At 40.3% G+C, this 21,139-nt stretch overlaps 2 protein-coding genes across 3 annotated transcripts in view; both read right to left on the bottom strand.

The window, feature by feature from the left end:
- The window catches only part of sorbs3 (sorbin and SH3 domain containing 3), a 53,190-nt gene extending 45,662 nt beyond the window's left edge, over positions 1–7,528 (bottom strand). The window contains exon 1 of one of the 2 annotated variants that reach the window (XM_053624391.1): positions 7,399–7,528. The gene's annotated coding sequence lies outside the window, so the exon portion shown is untranslated. Of the gene's footprint in view, positions 1–1,554; positions 2,480–7,398 lie in introns of those variants that run through there. The other variant, XM_053624390.1, reaches the window with a different exon arrangement.
- A 5,265-nt stretch (positions 7,529–12,793) lies between these two features.
- On the bottom strand, positions 12,794–16,596 carry LOC128607509 (E3 ubiquitin-protein ligase NEURL3-like). The gene is made up of 5 exons (XM_053624416.1): positions 16,202–16,596; positions 15,318–15,482; positions 14,425–14,928; positions 13,593–13,760; positions 12,794–13,115 (listed from the first exon to the last, which is right to left on the bottom strand). The coding sequence occupies exons 1-5, from the start codon at positions 16,218–16,220 to the stop codon at positions 12,967–12,969; spliced, it is 1,005 nt and encodes a 334-aa protein (XP_053480391.1). The 5' UTR covers positions 16,221–16,596; the 3' UTR covers positions 12,794–12,966.
- Positions 16,597–21,139: the final 4,543 nt, after the last annotated feature.

Below are 21,139 nucleotides of genomic sequence, written 5' to 3'. Positions count from 1 at the left end.
TGTAATCTGGGCAGAATGTGGTTTGGCGTTGTCCTGCTCTGGATGGCAGCGTATGTTGCTCCAGAATGTGTACATATCTTTCTGCATTAATGGCCCTCACAGATGTGCAAGTTACTCATGCCATGGGCACTGACACACCCCCATACCATGACAGACGTTGGCTTTTGGACCTGACTCTGATAACAGCTTGGATGGTCCTTTTCCTCTTTGGCTGTTTTGTCAAAAAACTATTTGAAATGTTGACTCATCGGACCACAAAACATGATTCCCCTGTGCTACTGTCCATCTCAGATGAGACCGAGCCCAGAGAAGTCAGCGGCGCTTCTGGACAGTGTTGATGTATGATTTCTGCTTTGCATAGTAAAGCCTTAACTTGCATCTGTGGATGCAGCGGCGAATGGTGTCGACTAACAAAGCTTTACCAAAGTATTCCCGAGCCCATGTCAGGATATCCGTTACAGACTCATGTTTATTTTTAAGACAGTGACGTCTGAGGGATAGGAGATCACGTACATTCAGAAGTGATTAACGGACTTGCCCTTTACGCACCGAGATTTGATAGGATTCCTTGAAGCTTTTAATTATATTGTGCACTGTAAAAAGTGAAATGCCCAAAATCCTACTGATTTGTCTTTGGGGAATGTTGTTCTCAAAGTGTTGGATTATTCACTGACTCATCTGTTGGCAGATTGGCGAGCCTCGACCCATCCTTGCTCTGGAAGGACTAGGCCTTTTATGGAGGCTCCTTATATACTACGATTAGACAATTGCCTCACCTGTTTCAAATCACTTTCTTATTTCAACTTGTCCTAAATCGCCCCTGTCCCAACTTTTTTGGAACGTGTTGCATGCATCAATTAAAAAAAAAAACTATGCAGTTGATTAGGTAAACCATCAAATGCCTTGTCTTTATACGTTTTTTGTTGTTGTTGTTGTTTAAATACAAGTCAAAGTGCATTTACAAATCACTCCTCTTTGTTTTTATCGGCATTTGCCATACTGTCTCAACTTTTTCGGAATCAGGGTTGTAGAACCACAATTCCTAACAAACGAATGAATATGCAATCATGATATATAACCAAATAATGTTAACACTGTTACCACTGAGAGCTTACATTAACATTAGCCAGGCTAAGCTCACCAATCACAATTCAAAACACAGTTAATTGTACAGCTTTACACTGTTGTCCAAATGACCAGAACTTTACAATAATGATTTCCATACCCAGGACCATTCTAGATCCTTTCAGCACCACATCTCCGTTCCTGAGTCTCCTTTAAAACAAATCAGAGCGCTCGATATGTAAAGCACCTGAAAAGGTCGTTGTCATTGTAAACAAACTGGCTCAAAGAGCTTCACATACAGTATTCGCTATACTTTTCATTCCCTGACCCCATGTGAGAACTGGATATTTCTGCTCAAGAAGACAAGACAGTCCATTGGAGCGTTCTCCTTTCTGAATGAAGCCCTGAAGGCCTGGATAAGAACTACAGATGTAAAGACTAAGTTGTAAAGTTTGAGTGTTGCTATGGAATAGTGAAAAGTGAACTCACCAAAGTCTGTGTCAGGGATCTATTGGAGTGTGTGATGGTACTGCTGTGCATAGAGTCCTTAGGAAAACACAGCCTCTCAGCCTCTCTCTCTCCCACACACACTCACTCTGACTGCACATCTGACTGACTCAGACCTCCTGCTACTCTCTCTCTCTCTCTCTCTCTCTCTCTCTCTCTTTCTCTCTGATCTCACCGACTGGCTACGCATTCTCTCTCTTTCTCTCATTTCTTCCTCTCCATCTCTTTTACTCTTACACTTAACCTCTATTCACTCTCTTGATAGAGTAACTGCCCCCATATAAGCACACACACACACACACACTTACACACACACACACACACTGCTCTGCCTGAGGTGAACGTCCCAGTCACTAAAGGTTGCCATGGAAACGATCAGGCGGCGTACACTTGACTTGTTCTTGGCTGACTTTGCTGACAGAGTGACATTTCAATAGGCACCAGACTTATTCTTTGTGCTAATAAGGTGATATTTCTACATGGAGCTGATAAAAACAGGGGAAGTCAAATACAAAACAGCCTCCACCCTCCTAGGCTTGCTATTCTCCCTCCATTCTTCCTCTCGTTTCTCTCTTTGCGACTTAGAATAGAACAGGTTTCTCTTAGTGACTCAGCGAAAGACTGACATAATCCTGGAGTCAACACTAACGAATCCCTCGATTCACGTACACTGTGGCCAGCCGTATACCAATGTACAGAGCTAGAGATTACGATTTTCTGCAAGTACAGACATGAAAGAATTGCATGTTAGAAAGTCATTAAGGGCTTACGCAACGGCTCGCCGATCCCGTCCACGAGCAATAACCCAGCGTGGCTGTACATGTCCGACCTCACGCCTTCGTTTAAAACAGGTGATTTCATTACTTCATTATTGTGAAGAGCATGGGGAAATCGCTGCTTCTTTCCAGGGTGTGAGATCATGGTTTATTTCAGGCAGGAAATGTGGGAAGGGTTCCACCAGGCTGTAGGTGGCTTCACAAAGCCAAGGAAATGCAGTTTTGATAAAATAGCTGGCACTGAAACATGGAATTACACCCAGCATGGTAACCAACGTTATAAGTGCAACTACAAGCAGGAACGTGGAAAGGGAGTCGCGCAAAGCTTATACCGCTTTTACCACCGTGCCGTTGGATTCTCGAATATGACGTGTTGGTTCGTTTTCTCTAACAGCAGCTCTGACAATAGTTCCAGCTGTAATTCAAACGATAGGGTTATATCATTCCAATAAATGATCATTTCTGTATTTAATACATAATTCCCAGGGACTTGTGTCGCGGCCGTTCCACGTAACCTAAACCTAATAATAAAGTCATTTTGTTTTGGGTTCATATCATGTGCTTTTGTTTATTTATTTTGTTTCGTTTTTCTAGTCCTGTCTCTATCCCATAATATCTTTGGTTGGTTACCCTAATGTGTTCACCTGTTCTGTGTAAAGCCCTTCATTAGTTTGCTGTTTTTCTTACTTGTCGTGTATTTTTTGTACCCTTTTAGTCAAAGCTTTGCCGTTTCCTCTTTTGTTTTTTGTTTTTTTTACACTTGCTTGTATGTTGACTTATGATCACGGATGACTTTGCCCACCTGTATTCTGGCCCCAACTACAGGCCCTAATTAAGCCACATCTGCCCTTAGACTTCCATTATAAGTGGCCTTGCTGTAAAAAGGTTTTGCTGCTAACTTCTACAAGCAGAAATTAATACTCTTGGTTCACACACATATGCAACAGATACAGTGGATAAAGACTAGGTTGGAAAATGGTGAAGTATTCCTTTAAATGTGCAGTGTTTTGTTTGGCAGGCTTTCAAACCCAGTATAGCAAAAGAATGCTGTGACCATCCTGTGTATGCTATGACAAACAGGCAAAACTTGAAGAATATCACACACTAACACTCTTAGCATGTCGCTGACAACCATGGCCTGCCGAAACCTGGATTAACTTGGAAAAATTCCCCAAGGACAAAAATGTAAACAAAGCAGGGTCATAAACAGGATTATTTGTTTTAAAGTGGACAGAATGGTTTCTGTTTAACGTTGCTAGGACACAGAGTCTAAACCAGTTCTCCCACAGGTGAAGGGTTTCAGTTGTAAGCTCACACAGCAGCGTGGCCTGCAGGAGAGGCGTTATGTAACCCAGAGTTCAGGTGACAGGCATCGTTATTCCTGCAGCATGCAGTGTTTGCTGTTTGCATACACACACACACACACACACACACACACACGTGTGCACACATACTATGTACCTCCAAAGAGACATGTATGATATATACATGATTACTTCTCTCAGCGAGTTAGCATTGTGTGTGTGTGTGTGTGTGAAGGACAGCTGTTTGTGAAGGTCTCTGGCTCTCTAGAGCTGTAGGAGTCAGCAGCTTTTTAATAATTCAGTGGTTTGGAAGGAGTCAGTGTAACTCAGACTAGTACCCGAAGTTTCTGTGTGTGTGTGTGTGTGTGTGTGTGTGTGTGTGATGCATTTGTAGAGCATGTATTTCCAAAGACTACTAAAAAAGAAGAGAAGAAAAGAGAAGAGAAGAGAAGAAAGGAGATGGGAAAAAAAGAAAAGAGAAGAGAGGAGAAGATAAGAGAACAGAAGAAAATGAATAAAAGAGAATAGAAGAAAAGAGAAGAGAAGGAAAGAGACAAAAAGAAAAGAAAAGAGAAGAGAAGAAAACAGAAGAGACAAAAAGAAAAGAAAAGAGAAGAGAAGAAGAGACAAAAAGAAACGAGAAGAGAAGAGACAAAAAGAAAAGAAAAGAGAGAAAAAGAAAAGAGAAGAGAAGAAAAGAGACAAAAAGAAAAGAAAAGAGAATAGAAGAAAAGAGACAGAAAGAAAAGAGAAGAAAAGAGACAAAAAGAAAAGAGAAGAGAAGAAAAGAGACAAAAAGAAAAGAGAAGAGAAGAAAAGAAAAGAGAAGAAAAGAGACAAAAAGAAAAGAGAAGAAAAGAGACAAAAAGAAAAGAGAAGAGAAGAAAAGAGACAAAAAGAAAAGAGAAGAGAAGAAAAGAAAAGAAGAGAAGAAAAGAGACAAAAAGAAAAGAGAAGAGGAGAAAAGAAAAGAGAAGAAAAGAGAAGAGAAGGCCCACATATCCACACTTCCCTCATCCTACCTGCCTAAAGCAGAGTCATTACAGCAGAGAGAGCACATGTAGATGTCCACAGTCATCAGGACTGTCCAGTTTAGGAATATAATAACGATAACTTCTGCAGTATCATCCAGCAGTAATAACTGAAAAAATACTATCGATGACATCAGAGTTGAAATATTATTAGAACCGAACCTTACGATAGTTTAACTAACAACATTCCTGACGGAATGGAAGGAACGAAGCTAGGGGCAAGGCCCAGGGTTCTGTAAGGCTGTGTGCGAGTTTGCTTAACAACTCTGGCAAATATTTACTTTGAATACTGTGATGTACTGCTATAAATCCACATGAAGTACAGATCCTAACAAAAGTTAGCATGTTTTCTAGCCTTTGGGATTTTTGGAACTACGATATTATTATATTATTATAAACTGAGGTGTGTAAAGATTTACTGACCATCTGCATGGGGTGATCTTCATCATTGTTCCTAATGACCAATCACTGATTATCATTGTTCCCAATGACCAATCACTGATTATCATTGTTCCCAATGACCAATCACTGATCACCATTGTTCCCCATTACCAATCACTGATCACAATTGTTCCCAATGACCAATCACTGATCACCATTGTTCCCAATGACCAATCACTGATCACCATTGTTCCCAATGACCAATCACTGATCACCATTGTTCCCAATGACCAATCACTGATCACCATTGTTCCCAATGACCATTCATTGATCATCATTGGCCAGCCATGTTTGTCCCACACACACGCACACACACACGCACACACACACACACACACACACATCCTGTATGCAGGAGGCACTTTGTCAGCTAAAGCAGAGGCCAGATCAAATTCATCAAAAGCTATTTCACCGAAGGGGAAAGGACAGAGGATGTGAAAAAACATGCATCAGCTTCTGGTAGAGGGTACTTTTGCTTCATCCTGACTCGACCTGTGCGATTTGACCCGTGAATTCATGAGCCGCGTCCTTGTGAGCTAATAGAAAACAAGCAGACAGGGTCTCTTTGGATGATTATCCTGCTAAGGTTTTCTTGTAAGCAGTGTTGTCAACTCTGCATATTTAATAACATCCTTGCTTCAGCAAAGACCCAACCAAGATGAATATTTGTGGACTGTAATGGAAATAAACTAATTAAGCCAGATTAGCTAAGCTTCAGGGGCGCTAGCTACCGAGCTGAGCCACTGGGTGAATCTTACATCGCTTTCTATTGGCCATATAGTACAGTATCTGGGAAACTGTAGAAGCCATTGCGTTTTGCACTATCTAGTGCACCTTTGCAGGGATGAGGAAACCATTTGGGAGTTGGCCTACTCTCGGTTCTGATGATCACCATCACCATTGGAAGCATCTATAAATATAGTTGACATCATCAAGCCTTCACCTTGCTTCTCAGCCCCAGTATAGGAGGTGTGGCCTCTGTACCTGTCATTCACAGTGAAGGAGGTGTGGCCTCTGTATCTGTCAGTCCCAGTGAAGGAAGCATGAGCTCTGAACCTTTCAGTCCTAGTGAAGGAGGTGTGGCCTCAATGTCTGTTAGTCCCAGTGAATAAGGTGTGGCCTCAGTGTCTGTCAGTCCCAGTGAAGGGGGTATGAGCTCTGTATCTTTCAGTCCCAGTGAAAGAGGTGTGAGCTTTGCACCTTTCAGTCCTAGTGAAGGAGGTGTAGCCTCAGTGTCTGTCAGTCCGTTTGAAGGAGATGTGGCCTCAGTGTCTGTCAGTCCCAGTGAAGATGTGGCCTCAGTATCTGTCAGTCCCACTAAAAGAGGTGTGTCCTCTGTGCCTGTCAGTCCCAGTAGTGGAGGTGTGGCTCCTTTATCTTGCAAACCTAGTGAAAAAGGTGTGGCCTTCAGTCCAAGTGAAGAAGAGATGGACTCTAAGGTTGCCAATCCCAGTGAAGAATGTGTGGCCTGTGTGCCAGTCAGTCACAAAGAAAGAGGTGTGGCCTCTGTGCCTGTCAATCACTTGTAATTGGGGTGTGACCTTCCACACCTCAGAGCTAAAACTACTAATCTGCACTGCTTGCACAATAGCATGGCGCCCTGTGATAGACTGGCATTCCATCCAGGGTGTATTCCCACCTCACGCCCAATTTTCCTTGGACAGGCTCCAGATGCACCACAACCCTGACCAGGATAAAGCACTTACTGTTATCATATTAAACAGTAATACTATAATGATTACATGATGCACACCCTAAAAATCCTGTCTCAAGAATAAGATTCGATTCACTATGCAATTCCTGTCATATGTAACAGGACAAACATAGCCAGATTATAACAATAACAATGACAATTGGAAATTAGATTTGCTACACAGAAACATACAGCTCCTCCAGAGTTCACCCTAATGCTGACGTTCAGTTTCGTCCAGTTCTACAGTGCAGCTTGGAAAATATGTCAGTAGTGAATAAAACAATGGCACTCATACAGCACTGCTCAACAGATGGGTTTGTATCCCAATTGTAAGTCACACACTCTGTGCTGGAATCCAGACGATCAGGCTGTGCTAGCTGCCACAGTTCACATGAGGAAATTAAAGTCTCATTTCTCAATATACAAAAGTGGAGATCTGAATTCGAGTAAACACGCACAAAGGAAGTAATTAGAAACATGATAGCACACATGGTAAGTGTTAAACAAGCTGGTGAAGCTAATGCAGAAATGTGCCGTTTGGAGTGTGTGAATGCAGTGACAGGAGAGAAACCGGTACCTACTGTGAGATGAAGTTCCAGTGAAACAGTTAGAGCGAGGATGTGAGAGAAGCGGGAAAGACGCTGTTCTGTTTTGGGCTGGGGGCGTCTACTAATGGGCTGTGCTTCTGTGACTCAGCCTGTGTGCAAACCAGAAACACACACACACACACACACACACACACACACACACACACACTTCTCAGGGCCTAACAAGTTTGGGGGGCTCCATAATAGTTTCCATCCAATACACACATGCACAGATGGAAATAATAGAAACTCTAGAGTGTTTTCGGAGGCAACTCCCTCTTGTGTTTTAGAATCAGGAGAACAAACCCATTTCCTCTCACTGTTTGAAAGCAGCGGTGTGGGTTTGATCTCTGTCGTGTGGGCATATGGTTGGCACGCGTGCTGAATACCAGCCTCGATAGCGCACGCTGGCACTTTCTCCCTCATTGTCCTCCTTTAACAGATTATCAGACAGTGTTTATTCATTCATTCGTATCCAGTAAAGCATTTTATCTTGGTCAGGGTCTGTTCTGGGAACACTGGTAGTGAAGCAGGAATACACCTAGGATGGGACACCAGTCTATAACACACACACACACAGGAGTGATTTATCTTAACAAATCCACCTACTGGCATGTTTCTGCGAGCTGGAAGGAAACCAGTGAACCCCGAGGGAGCCCAACCTCATGATCGAACCTGGTACCCTGAAGCTGTGAGGCAGCAATGCTACCCACTGCACTACCGACCGCGCATTCGAATCCTTGAATCTGATTGGTCAGAAGGTGTCGATTCATTTTCTAGAACAGCAGCGTTGACAATAGCGCAGTAGTAATTCGACTCACATGTTTACAGCATATTAATGAGCTCATTCATATTATAATTTCTATAAAAACAACACGTGACAATCTAAGGATAATAAATACATAATAGATGACAAGAGGAATTTGGACTTTCTGGTTTCCCAGCAACAAGACTGCCTTAGTAACTGTTTATAGCTCCTACAACGTAAGTGATAACTTGTTTTGCAGATGTTCCATAGCATTAAATCTAACCATAAATGGATAAAAAAAAAAAGTATGACATCATTCTTTAATTAATAAAAGATATAAATGTTGAAAATGTACCATTAAATAGCAGATTGCTGTGGTATAAGAGCAATAAAACATGTTTGGACATGTGGTTATAGGAAAGTAATCAACACGATTGGGATTTTTTCCCCTTATGTAAACACACCCATGTCTCTATAGGTGCCAACTAAAACTCCTTCCAGTACAGGAGGTCATAACGCACATGGTCTGTGACCCCTGAGTTTTCCGTAGCAACTGTCATTTGCATTCAAAAAATAAACTGGAAATGAGGAACAACACAGAAAGGTCAACTGTATGAAGCTAATTTGCATATTACAGCTCATATAGACTTGCAGTCCGATTTAAATCTGGATAATAACTGGCTTAAATGGAGGCAAGTCGAAATGCTTGTGGTCAGGACACAAACCAAATACAACACACATACAACGATCTGCAATTAGTGGGCACACAAATGGACTAAAATACTGTATTAGCTTTTGCACACACACTTTTGGACCCCTTGTATACAGTCAATGGAGATATTGCAAACGATGGAACACACACACACACACACAGACACACATGCACGCACTCAGCTGGAAGAGATCAGTGTTTCTCTCACAGTTTCCATGCTCAGGTCCAGCCCCAGGCTGGCACACTGGTTAACTGGCCCTTTCTGCTCCATTAATGTGCCTCCACTATGCTCATCAACTGCCAACAATCATTAATCTCATCGAAATACCTCTGCATTTACAATCCCGACATATTGGAGGAAGACCAACCGTTGGAAAGACACCACCAAACATATGTCTCTAACTAAACATAGCGTCACTGTCAAACCAGTTATGTCTGCAAAGGAAAACCAGCATGCAACAACAGCACCAACACCTAGATACAGATTACATGAAGTTCCAGATGACTGCATGTCCACATGCAAAGGTGCCAGACAGATTTCTGACTGTAATACTTACTCGAGCGTAACGAATTCAGCTGATGGGCAGTAGGCGTTCTGGGGGAAATGGAAAATCTCTGTGTAAATAGCATGAATCCTGCACGTCCCTTTGCATAGCTGATAAAAGCCAGACAGGCAGGTACTTTGCACCTGACGTGGGAAGGAACGTCTCAGGAAGGCTGGGCTATATAATGCGCATTCCATGTAAACGTGACACCCGTCTTCACCTACGAACCTCATCGCAGCATTAAAGTGCAAATCAAACCATGCTGAAAGCAAAATTTTTACATAAATATTGAACTGTGGGCATTGTTTTAATGCACAGACATTTCCTCATCAATACATACAATTTTGAAATAAGTTGCATTTTCAGTTTGGGGAAAGCACTTGAAACATTCGTTGTGTTGAACTATTTCGATCGCTTTTGTTTGATTTGCAAACAGCTGAACGTCTGTAAATTTTGACAGTAAACCTGATTTGCAATAGGGGTTGAAGCGTTTTGATTGCAACTGTATCAGGTGCATTATCCCTTATAAAACCTCACATACAAAACATTTGGTTGTACATTTAAAAAAACAACCTTTTTTTCACTGTCAGTGTTGATGTAGTTATAGCCCCCCCCCCCCCAAAAAAAATTAAAACAAAGATCCACAGCCAATAACACTTCTTCAGTTCTTTGTAGAAATCCCTTAAGCCCGTAATTTTATTAAAATTAAGGGCCTATTTAAGAAAATAAAAAGTGGCAGCGATGGCTCTGGGTTACTGATCTGAAGGTCACGGGTTCAAGCCCCAGCCCCAGCACTGCCAAGCTGCCACTGTTGGGCCCTTGAGCAACGCCCTTAACCCTCTCTGCTCCAGGGGGCGCTGTATCATGGCTGACCCTGCGCTCTGACCCCAGCTTCCTAACAACCTGGATTATGCAAAGAAAAGAATTTCACTGTAATGTATCTGTGATCAATAAAGACTCATTATTAATTATCCAAACAAACATCGAAAAGCCTTTTTTTTTTTAAATAAAAATGTAGTAGAGCAGAGCTGTGGTGCTTTAAAGAGCAATTTTTATCCTGAAACACATTAAATATGTTTATATTAAAGGATCTGTCATGTTTTTAGTGATCCAGGTGCTAATTTGTTCAACGTTGCTGTGACTACGTGATTCCTGTAAGAAGTTAACGAATGTGCCAGGGTGATGTCACAGGGTGACAATGCTAGTGCGCTTACCATGGCATTTAGTAAGAGGAAAAATAAAACATGAGGGATAATGGTTAGGACTCATCATGTTCCAACGGCGTGCAACGTCATATTAATGAGAACGTCGAAGTAGCTCTACGACGCCGAGTCACGGCTCGGCTAGTAGATAATATTACGAGATGACCAGCGCGATGGTGTTGATGATGGTATTAGCATCGATGAAGCTTTGGAAGCTGATCTGTTTGAGCAGAGTGTACAGACGAGGAGAGGAGAGAGCTGGACAGACTAAAGGGCTACGTGGAACGAGTGCAAAATCAGCCCAGGAGCCACTATCAGTCAAGCAGCATTGTTGGTAATGTAGAAAACCAGGAAGTGAAAACAGAACATTGCAACATGCCGGTGAAAGGAGCTGAAAAATAAAGACGACAGAATCGAAATAAATCTTGGAACGCTACGAAGATGAATAGGTGAGTTGTTCAGGGTGAATTTTTACTTCAAATTTTAAGAAAGATTGCAAAACAGACTCCTGGAGAAAGGAAATGAACTTTTTGTTGCCATCAAAGGATTTGGGAAGAAGGACAGCTGGAATGGAGTAGTGGATTTTAGCATTGGTGTGATGTGAGAGCAGGAAAACTCTCACAAACACTAGTGTCCATCACTGTCACTTTCTCTTCTCATTGTTTCTGTCTTACTCTATTGTCTCCGTATCACTTTCTTTGTCTTCCAGTCACTCTTCTTCCCTCTTCCTTTCTCCTTCCTCTTTCTACTACTCTGTCCACTCCAGCCATCTAAAATAAATATTTAACAGCCCAACTGCGTGAGCAACAACTTAAGGTCATATTCTAAAGGTCTAAAGTCTTAAGGTCATTGTTCCCCATCTCCCCAGACCTTTCCCTTTCTTTTGCTTTTCTCTTCTCCTCTCCATAGTCATGGAACCGAGCTAATACTGTTAACTGAACTGGCACATCTCGAAATAACTTCACAGTTCCTTTTACAGAAACATCTGAGGGGAAATGTTTTACAGATAAGTGTTTGACTTCGGGAGTATGACGTCTCAGTGGTGCTCTTAAAATTGCATCTGTCGCCCTCTGCTGGTTTCACGCGGAAAGCAACACACGTTCCTTCATAAACTTCATCTCGAAATACAAATACCTGAGTATTTCTCAGTAGGCTACTCCAGCCATTACTGACTACAGGTACCACAGGTGGTGTGCATATAACACTGACACAATATTGCTCCATTAATAAGCTGCTTTCAGTTTGGCTTCGTCTTCTACATATGAAATGCTACATATAAGTGTTTGGGTTTTTTTAAACAACACTTTAATGGTCATAGCTTTTGGGTATATGAAGTCTGGTTTGTTTGTTTGTTTGTTTGTTTGCTTGTTTGTTTAAAACTAAATGTTTATTTTCCATTTTTCACAGTCATAGCTAGTGGATATCTCTAGCCTGATTTGTTTGTTTGTTTGCTTGTTTAAAACATATTTTCAGTGCTACACAGACAGTCGTAGCACCATAATAATCGTAACATACTGTATTACACTATTAGAATCTATACAGTAGAATATATATAGCTTATGTATATAATTTATGTATTTCTTATAGAATTTGTAATTGGATGATGTGTGCGCAAAGTTTGCTTGTTCTCCCTGTGGTTCAGGGGTTTCCTCTGGGTACTCCGGTTTCCTCCCTCAGTCCGAAGACACGTGCTGTAGTTTGAGTGGCATTTATAACCACCATTGTGTGGTTTATTTTTCTTTCATAATGATCAGTGATCTTATAACAGAAAAGACATGTATTTGTTTGATTTGATGTTATGCAAGGATTCATTAAGTCCACAATAAATAATCCAAAGATTTGGTCTGGAGGAGGTTATTCTTCCTTAGTGTGAATTACAGTGCTACAAGCCTTATGGAACGATCTAGGAATGCAAGATGTGGTTTAACTTTAAGAAACAAAACCACTGACTCATCAGTAAGGTTATGGAAACTTTTAAAAACCCTCTGAGAGGGGGAGTTGATTCCTGCCTCTGCCCTGCATGCGTGGAGTTTTCATGTTCTCCTCATGCTTTGGGGATTTCCTCTGGATACTCCGGTTTCCTTCTCCATTCTAAAGACATGCGCTGTAGGCTGATTGGCATCTGTAAATTCTCCATAGTGTGTGAAAGTGATGCTCAGTAATATGCAAGACGAGACACAAATCACATTTACATCTTTTTTGTTTAATAAATATAAAATAAATATATAAAAGCATTATTCGTTCACACTTTGTACAAAATATTTACATCAGAATATAATACAGTTTTCAATATTTATACTTCTATACATCATCTCTCTCTCTCGCACTCTCTCTCACTTTTTTTTTTTTTTTACATTAGCTGCGAATGCTTCGCCGACATAACGGGCACGTCCCAAAGTCACTGATGACCCTCTCGGCACACTGAGAGCACAAACAGGAGTGACCGCAATCCAGGTGCACGCTGGCCGTCTCGGAGTAGCACACTACACAGTGCTCGTCGTTATCTAAAAAGACAAGAAGAAAAATCATGGAAGCTTACTTCTGTGCATACCAAACATTAGAGATAAGTGTCTAGGAAGGTGTAACAACATCATGCTCTGAGAGTTACAGTAAGTAGCAAATAAAAGATTTGGGGCGTGCTGTTAGATGAAAACAATCCACAACTATGCAAAGAATGACGCGTACGTTTTATCCATTTATAGTTACTTGTTGTGGAATGTCTGTGAAGCTAGTTATCACTTTGTTTATTGCAGCCGACATGAAACGTGGAGACTCTTTCCATAAATGCTAAATAAATGTCTCCTTAGAGATCATTTCGTATCGGACGTAATCACAGCTGCTTTATTACCGAGGATGCCATAGACATGCCATATAGAAGAGATTTTGTGTGGAATGAAATAGGGATTTTTATATATTTCACACATTTCCTGACACTCAAGGTGCACTTGATTAATGCATGATATTTTTATTCACATTCTTACCGTCATTGCTCGGAAAGAGCGGAGAGTTCTCTTCTAGACTCTTTCTATTCATCATCCTCACCAGGAGCTCTTCAGGAATCTGGTCATAACCACAGTTCTGCTCCGTAGCACTGATTGTGGGAACAGAGCAGGAGCGGCGCGTGCGGAAGAAAGTCTTCTTCTCTGAACCTGGAATATGTATCATAATAAAACATGAAGCCACTGGTGTTGTGTGTTTTCCTGCTGAAAAAAAAAAAGTAATCTTCTTTGTTAACAATTGATTTGTTACATGCTATATGGCCAAACGTATGTGGACACCAGACCATTACACCCATATGTGCTTGTTCGACGTCGCATTCCAGATTTAGTCCCCCTCTGTGCTGTTATAATAACCTCCATTCTTCTGGGAAGGCTTTCCACTAGATTTTGGAGCATGCTTATGGGTCAGTTAGTGAGGTCAGGTGCGGGGGTTAGTTGAGGAGGCCTGGGGTACAGTCGGTGTTTCAATTCATTCCAAAGGTGTTCAGTGGGGTTAAGGTCATGGCTCTGTGCAGGACACTCGAGTTCTTCCACTCTAACCTTGGCAAAGCATGTCTCATGGAGATCACTTTATGCACAGGGGTATTGTCATGCTGGAACATGTTTGGACCTCTTAGTTCCAGTGAAGGGAAATTGTAATGCTAAAGCATACAGAGAAATTCTATACAATTGTGTGTGGCAAACTTTGTAATAACAGAAGTTTGTGTAAGAACTAGGCCTACGTCTAGGTGTGATGGTCATCAGGTGTCCACAAAGTGTATACATGAATGATGTTATGATACAATACTGTGTGTATAATATTTGTAAAACTCACCTAGGAAGAGGACAGAGGTTGTCTGGCCGTACACGTCAATCATGGCCCAGATCGGCTTGCTCGTGTCCATCTGCGACATTTCTTCTTTGTGATCAAACCCGTTGTCCGTTTGGATGCGAAGGTATCCGGTGCACGTTACCCAGAACGTCAGCTCAGTGCGTGGGTCGGAGTAATTCTCCGGTATGGGGAACGCCCAGAATCCCTGTCGATCGGTGAGATCGGGAATGGCCAGAGCGCACATGGGGCCGGTACCGGGCGGCACCGTTGTGAAGCCGAGCCGGAGCGCGCCGTGCCACGCTGCTACAGAGCGCTCCACGCGCATGCGCACTTTCTCCCTGACGCGCAACGGCCGGCTGCTGAAAGTCACACCGTGACGGAATGACAGCGGGTTTCTGGTCGCGCGCCGGTCGCCTGCACTCAGCTTCACGTGCTGCCCCTTGACTTCTGGGTGAAAGGTGATCGGACCCAGGCAGCTTTTTCCGCACGTGCACGGCGTACGAGTGACTGGAAGGAATACAGAAACTGTTTGGAAACATGGCAGGACTGTGCGCCCTGTCAGAAAAAAAGGGTACTGAACTGCACCTGTCCTTGTTGTTCGTTTGGTACCCTTAATGGTACTTTAGTATGTATCTTTAACTCTAAAAACTCTATTATTAGCCTAATTTGACTGGTCACGTGACTGTAATGAACTCCAAAGGTCAATCATGCAAAAAACAAGTAAGATATTAGTATTAAAAAAACTAATATATATATATATATATATATATATATATATATATATATATATATATATATATATATATATGTTTGAGATTTTATGTGGAATGAAATATGTAACTCATAATAACTCATGGCGCACGTGCAGAATGCTATTATTTTATTCATGTTCTTACCTGCGTTTCTCTGAAAGAACGGAGGATTCAGATTGAGGCTGTTTCTATCCATCAGCCTCTGCAGGATCTCTTCAGGAATCTGGCCAAAGCCACAGTTGTCCTCTGTAGCACTGAATTTGGGAGCTGATTTTGGGAGCGTGCAGAATGAAGCCTTCTTCTCTGATCCTGGAATATATATATATATCATAAACACTTAAATACTGACAAATAATAAAGTAAATAAAATTTGTGTTCTTGAGATAAATCAGAAGAGGTCCGTGTTTGTTGTTGTTGTTGTTATTTTTATTTTAAACCAATGTCACGTGGTAATAGTAGTAGCTAATACACAATACAGACAATACAGTAGAGTGGTTGCAGTTGGCTGTTAATCTCACATGAAGTTACAGAGAATAGTATGAATAAACACAGTATTTTTCCTTATATTCAAAAGGAGACTATATCCTCCATTTAAATGCTAGTAAGAAGCATTATATAACTTATATATATATATATATATATATATATATATATATATATATATATATATATATATGATTTAATAGTTTATTTTGGTAAATATCAAAAATCTAAAAGATGTTTCTCATACCTGACACCTAGATGAACACTTTACAGTTGGTTATATGACTGTAAGTCATTCCCTTCAAATGCTATTGAAGTTAGAAACGTGTATAACAATTTCGTATGTAACTTTAGAGACGGTCCCTTAATTACCGCATATCTGCGAATATCGAACGTCCAGCGTCAAACCAACTTTATTCCAGTCGCATAACATACATAAATAATCAGAATATTGTGACCCGACTTCATAAAAATAATATTTAAAAAAAGAGAAAGAGAAGAAGAAAAGAAAACTCCAATAGCCTACAACTGTTCAAAAGTCTTACCTTTGGCCATACGTGCCATCTTTGTTTTCTTCTTCTTAACCAGAGCAAGTTAATAAGTGGTGTAGATCGATCATTTATAAATTGTCCGTTTCCAAACAGACGGATAGTGTGTGCCTGTATTTATAACGCGTCTCAGCACGTGCTGTGGGTTTGAACTCAAAACATTGCTCACCATAGGCCCGAAAGCGAAACTAGGAGGAGCCAAATGAGGCATGTTGATTGGCATGTTTCCTGTAAACTCTGAACATGTGATACAACTTCCTGTTTTGGGGAATTTCATGGAAACGATTTAAGCAGGCTTTGGCACCAGATCATGTGATCAAGTAAGAAAGAAAGAAAGGGATAGATAGATAGATAGGTTTACCTTACAATGTAATACAGTTAAGTAAAAAAAGATCTGGAAAATCGAGAGTACACAGACAGAACACACACACACACACACACTCACACACACACACACACACACACACACACACACACACACATATATATATATATATATATATATATATATATATATATATATATATATATATATATACACACACACACACACACACACACTACCGGAGACACTCGACTGAAATGTTTCTCATGATCTTAAAAACTTTTCGATCTGAAGGTGTATGATTAAATGTGTGAAATCAGTGTTGTAGACAAAAAATATAATTGTGCCGACATATTCATTTCTTTCATTAGAAAACTAACATTTTATTTACAAAAAAATATTTTTTTAAATGAACGACTCGGAGTGAAATATTCCGAAAAGCAGCCAGTAAGTGTCGAGCGTAGGTGGGAACTCCTTTAATACTGTTCAAAAAGCATCTTAGGAGGATTCCTCAAGAAATCGGGTGAGAAAATGCCAATAATACATTTCTGGAAATTCTAGGCAAAAAGCGTGTCTACAAAGTAGCTAAAATGCTAAATTATTTTGATTTATTTTGGATTTTTTTTTTTTTTATCACAACATAATTCCTATAATTCCATTTGTGTTTTTCCAGAGATTTGACGACTTTTTATTTTTTATTATTATTCTAAAATGTGTGTGTGGGGATGGGGGGTGGGGGGAGTGTAAAAATAAAGAATGCTTGTGTCTAAATGTGTGTGTGTGTGTGTGTGTGTGTGTGCGTGTGTTTAACAAACTAGCTATTAGGTCACCTCACAGCTTCAGGGTCCTGAGGTCCTCAGGTTACTGTCTGTGTGGAGTTTCTATGCATGTTCGCCTTGTGTCCGCGTGGGTTCCCTCTGGGTTCTCGGGTTTCATCCCACCTTCCATAAATGCCAGTAGGATTTATTTTTTTTTTATCTTATATTATTATTAATATAACTTGCTTGTAGGTGTGAATGAGTGTGCCTGGTGCCTTGTGATGGACATGTGGCCCAGCTAAAGTATATTCCCACCTCACGGCCAGTGTTTCCAGGATTCACTGTGACCCTCACTAGCATGAATCACTTACTAAAAGTGAGCGAGTCACCCAATTATCTCTTGTTCTTGCATATACTGTAATAAGGATTTATCTTTATTGCACATTTATAGTTATAGATAATGTTGTAGAACAGCTGCAAAAAAAACAACGTCTGTTCCTTGTATCACTTTCGGTGTAGCAACTATAAACCTTTGCTTATCAGTCTCTCTCTCTCTTTTAAAATGAATAAGACCAACAAATGCACCATGTCTTGTTTCTGAGAAATGGTGCAGAGAAAGAGCCTAAGACTTAAGACTTTCCTTGTCGGAAAACTTCAATTTACTTCTAGACAGTACTGACACTGGAAAATCCTTCCACAAATGCTAAATAAATGTCTCTTCCCAGAAAACTTCACCATATCAACAATTACACGATTTTCATCCATTTCAGATGCATCGAATTAAGTCTTGAAGCCAGCAAGCCTGTTATAGGAAAATCTTCTGACTAATCAGAATTGAGCAGAATTTCAACAATGCTGTAGTATCCATAGTTCAAAGGTTTGAGAGTTAGTAATGAACTACAATAAGGTTTTTTTTTTCTATTATATTCAAGATAAGCACAGTTATTGGTGATATTTACTGCTACTTTAGGTGTACAATTTTAATTTTAAAAAAAACCTCACTGTACTCGATTGCATACAATAAATGTTTATACTGACAACTGGTTTAGTACAGGTTCAGTACCAAAAGCAGAAAAGTGTCATCAGTGGGTCCACCTTGTACAGACACAGGGTCCAGTCTATCCAGTACTGTACATCTTTTCTTTACAATCTGTATTGCTTTATTACATGCAGAAGTGCAGTTTGGTTTTCACACTTTGCCAGAAGGCTTGTCGAGAACACGTGAGAAAAGGGGTTGTATTTTACCTCTGATTTCCATAATAAAGTGTAGAGTGGCATTTTACTTCTGCTTTCCAGTTCTTTTATTGAATCAGTGATGTGCCAGGAGACTTTTTTTTTTATTATTATTGTTTCCAGATGAGTAATATGCTTGTAGATAGCTTGTACAAACAAAAAAAACACCTAAAATCCCTGTTGGCTTTTACACAAGAGCAGCTTTCCTAATAATAGTTTATATATTTCACAATGCAGATTGAACTCAGTTAACATTAACCTGGCAGGGATATTGCGTGTCACACTTTGATGTACAAATGCAGTTATTAAAATTAGTGGAGAGTGTAACGGGACATGTTGGGACATGTTTCTTGGTTGTACCAAATGGAAGAATGAAGTCTCAGGCACATATAGTGTTTTTATTCCTATTCAAATCTTAGTTCACTACAGAGTTTTAGACTTGTGACAAACTGTGGATTTTTCAACACGAGAACACAATTTACAATAACATCTCATACTGTTATCCAAAAGCATGTGGATGATTATGCATTACCATCATTATTTTTGGTCTGTGTGTGTGTGTGTGTGTGTGTGTGTGTGTGTCAAGTTATATACCAAGGCATGTATATAATCTGTGAAAACTTACCCCACAGCCTTTGTGACACCTTGCCCCAGAGACGTGCATGCTAACGGTGGCTATATCTCAAGGCTAACTTAACATGGTACTGCAGCTAAACGATCAAAAGACACTATTTTATATTCCTTTCCTTTTCTCAGAGTAAAAACACCATTTTTGAACTTTCACACCTAACCAAGTTTTATTGCGTAAAATGTGAAGTACCAAGAAAACACAAGAAAATTGTGCTCACCTCAGATTAGAGTGACTCTGACCAGATGTGAATAGGAAATTGACCTCAGAACACAGAGTCACATGAAACAGGGGTTTTCTTTAACAGTTAAAGGACTGAATACTGTACAAACGGTGATAAATATATAAAACAGGATATAAAAGATATTAAAGTGTGGTGGATCAGAAGTAAGATTGCGCCATATAACATGGTCTGGACTGGACTCCCCCTTACTTTGTATCATGGTAGAATGGGAGAATGTGTTGAGTTCTATCATGTGTTGAGAATCTATCAGTTTATGTTCGACTTACCTAACGTTCAACAGCTTTTCAAGCAAGCGAGAAAAAAGGGTTCAAGTTTTGGTGTAAAAAGATTCATTATATGTCTGCAACAAAGTCCTAAGTCTAACACTTATCATTATAAATAATGATAATGTGGATGACAATTAGAACATTATTAAAAGTAGGTTTCTGTTTTGTTTTGGGGTTTTTATCTCTCCTGTACTAGTTAGTGCTCAGATACATTCAAACACTTTGAGCAGCAGATCAACAGAGGAAAACGACAGCCATGTGGACATTACGTATCCAATCTGTAAAAGGATTATACTGGAAATGTACTGTTATGTTTTTGTGATTGGCTCTGTCTGCCAGCAGCTCCCGACCGCACCGCTGATAATATTATTATTATTCCCTCATGTTCCCTCACGTTCTCTCCTTAAACCTGAAATGGTTGAAATGCGTGTTTTCTGGATGGAAAAATCCGTTTATTTGGACGGGAAAATTAATATCACAAACGATTAAGTCGGAGGTGGTTCTGTGATGGTCCTTTTACAGATGGACTGCAGAGCAACAAATGGACTGCAGTATTCAGCATTTTAAACATGATCTATAGAATAGATTTGCCAGTAAACTTGGGCCAATTTCAAGCGTATGGGAGAAATTTTTATTAAAATTCCTCGCATAACCTGAGTAATATAACAGGATTTTGCGAATCCAGATGTTACCTATCCTGCAACATACTGTACATTCAGTTTCATTTTAGAGATAACCCATGACCTGAGTTCCAGTAAACACCTTTCTTTGACTGCCGCTTCAGTCATGTGACCAGTATGATGGGTGATAAAACAAGTGAAGTAACAGTGAGAGAAAAGATTAGTGCATATCCACCCCAGGTTTTGCAAGATGAATTGCAACACACGCACATGTGAAATGAAAAGAAAGGTATTAGTTACCACACTACCTAGTTTTAAACGTATACTTCCAGACTAATTACATTTTCAGACTAAGAGCATTATGTTAATTGGGTTAGCAAAATAATGTCGGCCAGCTAGGCTACATTTCTAGCATGTCACTACCTCCATAGTTTCACTCTCAGTGCTTTGGAGGGCGATTCTGAATTATTTTCTTACGGCTGGTGCTAGTCATTTTCGAAAAGTTCTCAGTTCCACTTTAATATTAACGCCTGTAGCTCTGCACATTCATGCAGTCTAATCAGCTTATCATGTGGCAGCAGTGCAGTGCATGAAATCACGTAGATACAGGTCAAGAGCTTCAGTTAATCTTCAAATCAGACATCACCTCCTCTTTTTACAATCTTTAACTGTCCAGTTTTGGTGAGTCTGTGCCCCACTGTAGCATCAGATTCCTCTTCTTGGCTAACAAGAGTGGAACACGATGTGGTCTTCTGCTGTTATAGCCTCAAAGTTTGATGTGTTGTATGTTCTGAGTTGCGTTTCTGCTCACCACAGTTATAAAGAGGGGTTATTTGAGTTACCTGTCAACTAGAACCAGTT

Source organism: Ictalurus furcatus, chromosome 5 (assembly GCF_023375685.1).
Source record: "Ictalurus furcatus strain D&B chromosome 5, Billie_1.0, whole genome shotgun sequence".
NCBI classification, from domain to species: domain Eukaryota; kingdom Metazoa; phylum Chordata; class Actinopteri; order Siluriformes; family Ictaluridae; genus Ictalurus; species Ictalurus furcatus.
This window is presented reverse-complemented; position numbering and strand designations above follow the sequence as displayed.